The sequence below is a fragment of the Sus scrofa genome, chromosome 9 (assembly GCF_054392235.1).
Source record: "Sus scrofa isolate SSC_HxYL_T2T_F1_AM1 chromosome 9, Sscrofa_HxYL_maternal_Yorkshire_Landrace_v2.0, whole genome shotgun sequence".
In the NCBI taxonomy this organism is placed as follows: domain Eukaryota; kingdom Metazoa; phylum Chordata; class Mammalia; order Artiodactyla; family Suidae; genus Sus; species Sus scrofa.
This window is the reverse complement of record NC_139391.1, coordinates 51,003,466-51,006,840: the sequence shown is the minus strand read 5'-3', so window position 1 is coordinate 51,006,840 and position 3,375 is coordinate 51,003,466. Positions and strand designations below refer to the sequence as shown.

The window sequence follows — 3,375 nt, the reverse complement described above, 5'->3', positions numbered from 1 at the left end:
AAAAAGGGAAAATACATGATTATAATTATAAAATTAAAACAAAGATGAGCTTACTTCTTAACAATTTTCTTAAATAAGAAACATGATGGAAAACACAGATTAAAAAGATCAACACTAAAAAATTGTAAACAGCTAGAGAAAGGCTCAAACTTCCATCACCAAGGGAAGAAAGAAATAAGGTAAGAAGACTGCCACTAAAAATGTTATCAATAAACACATTGAATCTCCTATCCAGGGACGACACCCACACACACAGATTCTAATCAAAACCGGAATCTTCTCCTCAGGGTTTTTCGCAGAGCAAATTTAACATCTTTGTTCCGCAAACTGTAGATTAAGGGATTCATCATGGGAACCACATTGGTATAAAAGACAGAAGAGATTTTCCCCTTATCCATAGACCCAGAAGATGATGGTCGGAGGTACATAATTGCCCCCGATCCAAAGAATAGAGAAACTGCAATTATGTGGGAACTGCAGGTGCTGAAGGCTTTGGACCTGCTCTCCATGGAGCTGATGTGAAGGATGTTGGACAGGATGAGCCCATAAGAAACAAAGATGGTGAGACTGGGCACACTGATGTTGATGCTTGCCGTAATAAAAACTACCATTTCATTGATGTAGGTACTTGTGCAGGAGAGCTGGAGCAGAGGAAGGATGTCACAGAAGTAATGGTTGATGGTATTTGCATCACAGAAGGTCAGTCTCAGCATGCATCCAGTGTGAGCCATGGCACCAGAAAGTGCCATCAAGTAGGAAGCAAGCATAAGGCTGGAACACACTTTAGCGGACATGGCAATGTTATACAACAGGGGGTTACAGATGGCCACATACCGATCATATGCCATTAATGTCAGCACACCACATTCAGAAATAGCAAAAAAACAGAAAAAGAAGAGCTGAGTCATGCACCCCAGGTAAGAGATAATCTTCTTCTCTGACAAGAAATGTGTGAGCATTTCTGGTGTAAACACTGAAGAATAGCAGAGATCTATGAAGGACAAGTTGAGGAGGAAGAAGTACATGGGGGTGTGCAGGTGTGAATTCAGCCCAATTACTGTGATCAAGCCAAAATTTCCCAGCACAGTGACCATATACATTGCTAGGAACAGCAAGAACAAAGGAAGTTGGAGAGCTGGATGGTCCGTTAAGCCCACCAGAATGAAGTCAGTCACAAATGAACCATTTCCAGAAGCCATTCTTCTCTAAGAGGATCTGGGGACACAGGAGAAAAGGGTTACATTAGAGGTCAACTCAGCTCTTCTCACAACAGCTCCCCCTACAAGAAGGTGTATATACTGGGCATGGCTGAGACTAGCCCAGCCTGGACCCACAGCATCTGCCTCTCTCAGTATCATGACTGGGAATGGCATGGACTTCCACATAGTCAAGTCTTGATAAGCTCAAGTAAACAAAGAGCATCACAGACTTAGCCCACAGAGGGAAGGCAGTGCTGCAATATGCAAACACGGCTGCTGGGCAAAACTAAGGGATAAGAGAGAGGGACAGGCCAGGACAGAAACCTGTTCTTCACTCCCTTAATCCCTCTCCTCACCAGGAGAACTGTGGGCAGAGACCCCAGCTGCCTGGGGCTGGCCTCTAATGCAGATTAGACCTGCTGGGGTGAGAACCAAGAACAGTGCGTCTAATCAAAACCAAGGGACCAAAAGCTCAGAGAAGTTTACTTACTGCCCCATGTGGGAGCCTGAGAGTCTGCCCACAGAGGGGGAACTTACTGACTGAGATACTGTACTTTCTGAGCCTCCTCATCTCGCAACACCCTCCGATCTCCCCAGTACACATTCTCCCGACAGTGGCACTTGACCCTCAGGACTGCACAAAGTGGGAAAGAAACTGGCAGATCTCACATCCCTGGTCTTCCATCTCAAAAGCAGAAGGATGGTAATATCAACAGTATTCAATAACTCACCGTCCTTAAGTCAGCAACCTTTGAGCCATCTTATCCTTGGTGTTTTCCCTGTGGTCCTGGAAAGGCAGTTCCACCTTCAGGGGCAGTGGATCCTTTGATTCTAACAGGATGCAACCCAGACTTCATTTTGGATATGCCCTGGAATCTTTCTGAACTACACATATTACTGTCAGATTAGGACTTTGAGTCTTCTCAAGCAGCAAGGAAAAATAAATCGCATTGTTACGAGGTTTGCCACTTGATAAGACACAGAAGACTGAATGTGCATTTAAGGACCAAGCACAATTGAATAGACACAGGGTAGAAGCTTGCTCAGCCTCTCCCCAGTGCACTAGAGTCAATGTGTGTAAGAGAAGTAAGGGGATTATATTTACACCATGCACCATCTACTCTCTTTTGTTCCTTAGGGACTCAGTCTTCTAATCCAGTCTACATGTCACTTCAGGGACTCTACATTCCCAAGGCAGAGGCAAAAATTAACTCTCATCTTCCTATCTTCTTTATCTCTTAAGGAAATCTAGTGCTTAGGTGCTTTCCAAGTGTCTTCCAATGTCCTAAAGGGAAAATTTCCAGAGTCTGCCTATTGGTTTCCTAAATGCATAATGTTAAGTTGTGCCAAGACTCCAGTAACTCGGTTTTTGCCCCTCATCCGTTATGTCAGAAAAATAATAAAGGAGGTCCTCTCAGGGCACAGCAGAAACGAATCCAAGTAGGAACCATGAGGTTGTGGGTTCGATCCCTGGCCTCGAGAGTGGGTTAAGGATCCGGCGTTGCTGTGAGCTGTGGTGTAGGTCTCAGGCATGGCTCGGATCTGGCTTTGCTGTGGTTGTGGTGTAGGCCGGCACCTGTAGCGCCGAATAGTTCTCTAGCATGGGAACCTCCATATGCCATGGAGGCGGCACCAAAAATACAAAAGAGGAAAAAAAATTTTTTTTAAATAGAAAAATAATTTACCTTTTTGTCCCTTTTACATTTATTACATTGAAACACCTATTGGAAATTTCTAGATGACAGTCCAGTTGCATCCTAAATGTCATATTTCCTTAAGTGAGGTCATCGGGTCCTTCTCATTACAGAAAAGAGGGGGGCTGTAGAGTTGGACTGTATGGCTTTGAATCCTAACCCATTGCTCACTAACAGGGGCATGGTCCTTGAACTCTCCATGCCTCAGATTCATAATTTCTAAAAGAGTGATGAGAACAATAGCATCTCTTTCATTGGGTTGCCTTTATGAGTAAATGAAAAACAGTACACAAAACTGTTAGAACAGGACTTGGCACATGGTACACAGTCAGCCAATGTCAGTTGTCAGCATGATTTATCTTCTCAAAGTTTCCAAGAGGTCTCCCATCATAAAACTTGAGACATTTTCACTTTAATTCCTAGGATCCTTTATAAACTGTTAAGTTCTATAAAGACAAACATCTCTTACTACGTCCTTTGTG

The 3,375-nt window shown here is 43.7% G+C and overlaps 1 protein-coding gene across 1 annotated transcript; it reads right to left on the bottom strand.

Annotated features, from left to right (window-relative positions):
- Positions 1-263: 263 nt before the first annotated feature.
- Positions 264-1,256, bottom strand: LOC106504905 (olfactory receptor 8B3-like). The gene has a single exon (XM_013979513.3). It carries the CDS (start codon positions 1,197-1,199, stop codon positions 264-266), a length of 936 nt encoding a protein of 311 aa, XP_013834967.2. The 5' UTR covers positions 1,200-1,256.
- Positions 1,257-3,375: the final 2,119 nt, after the last annotated feature.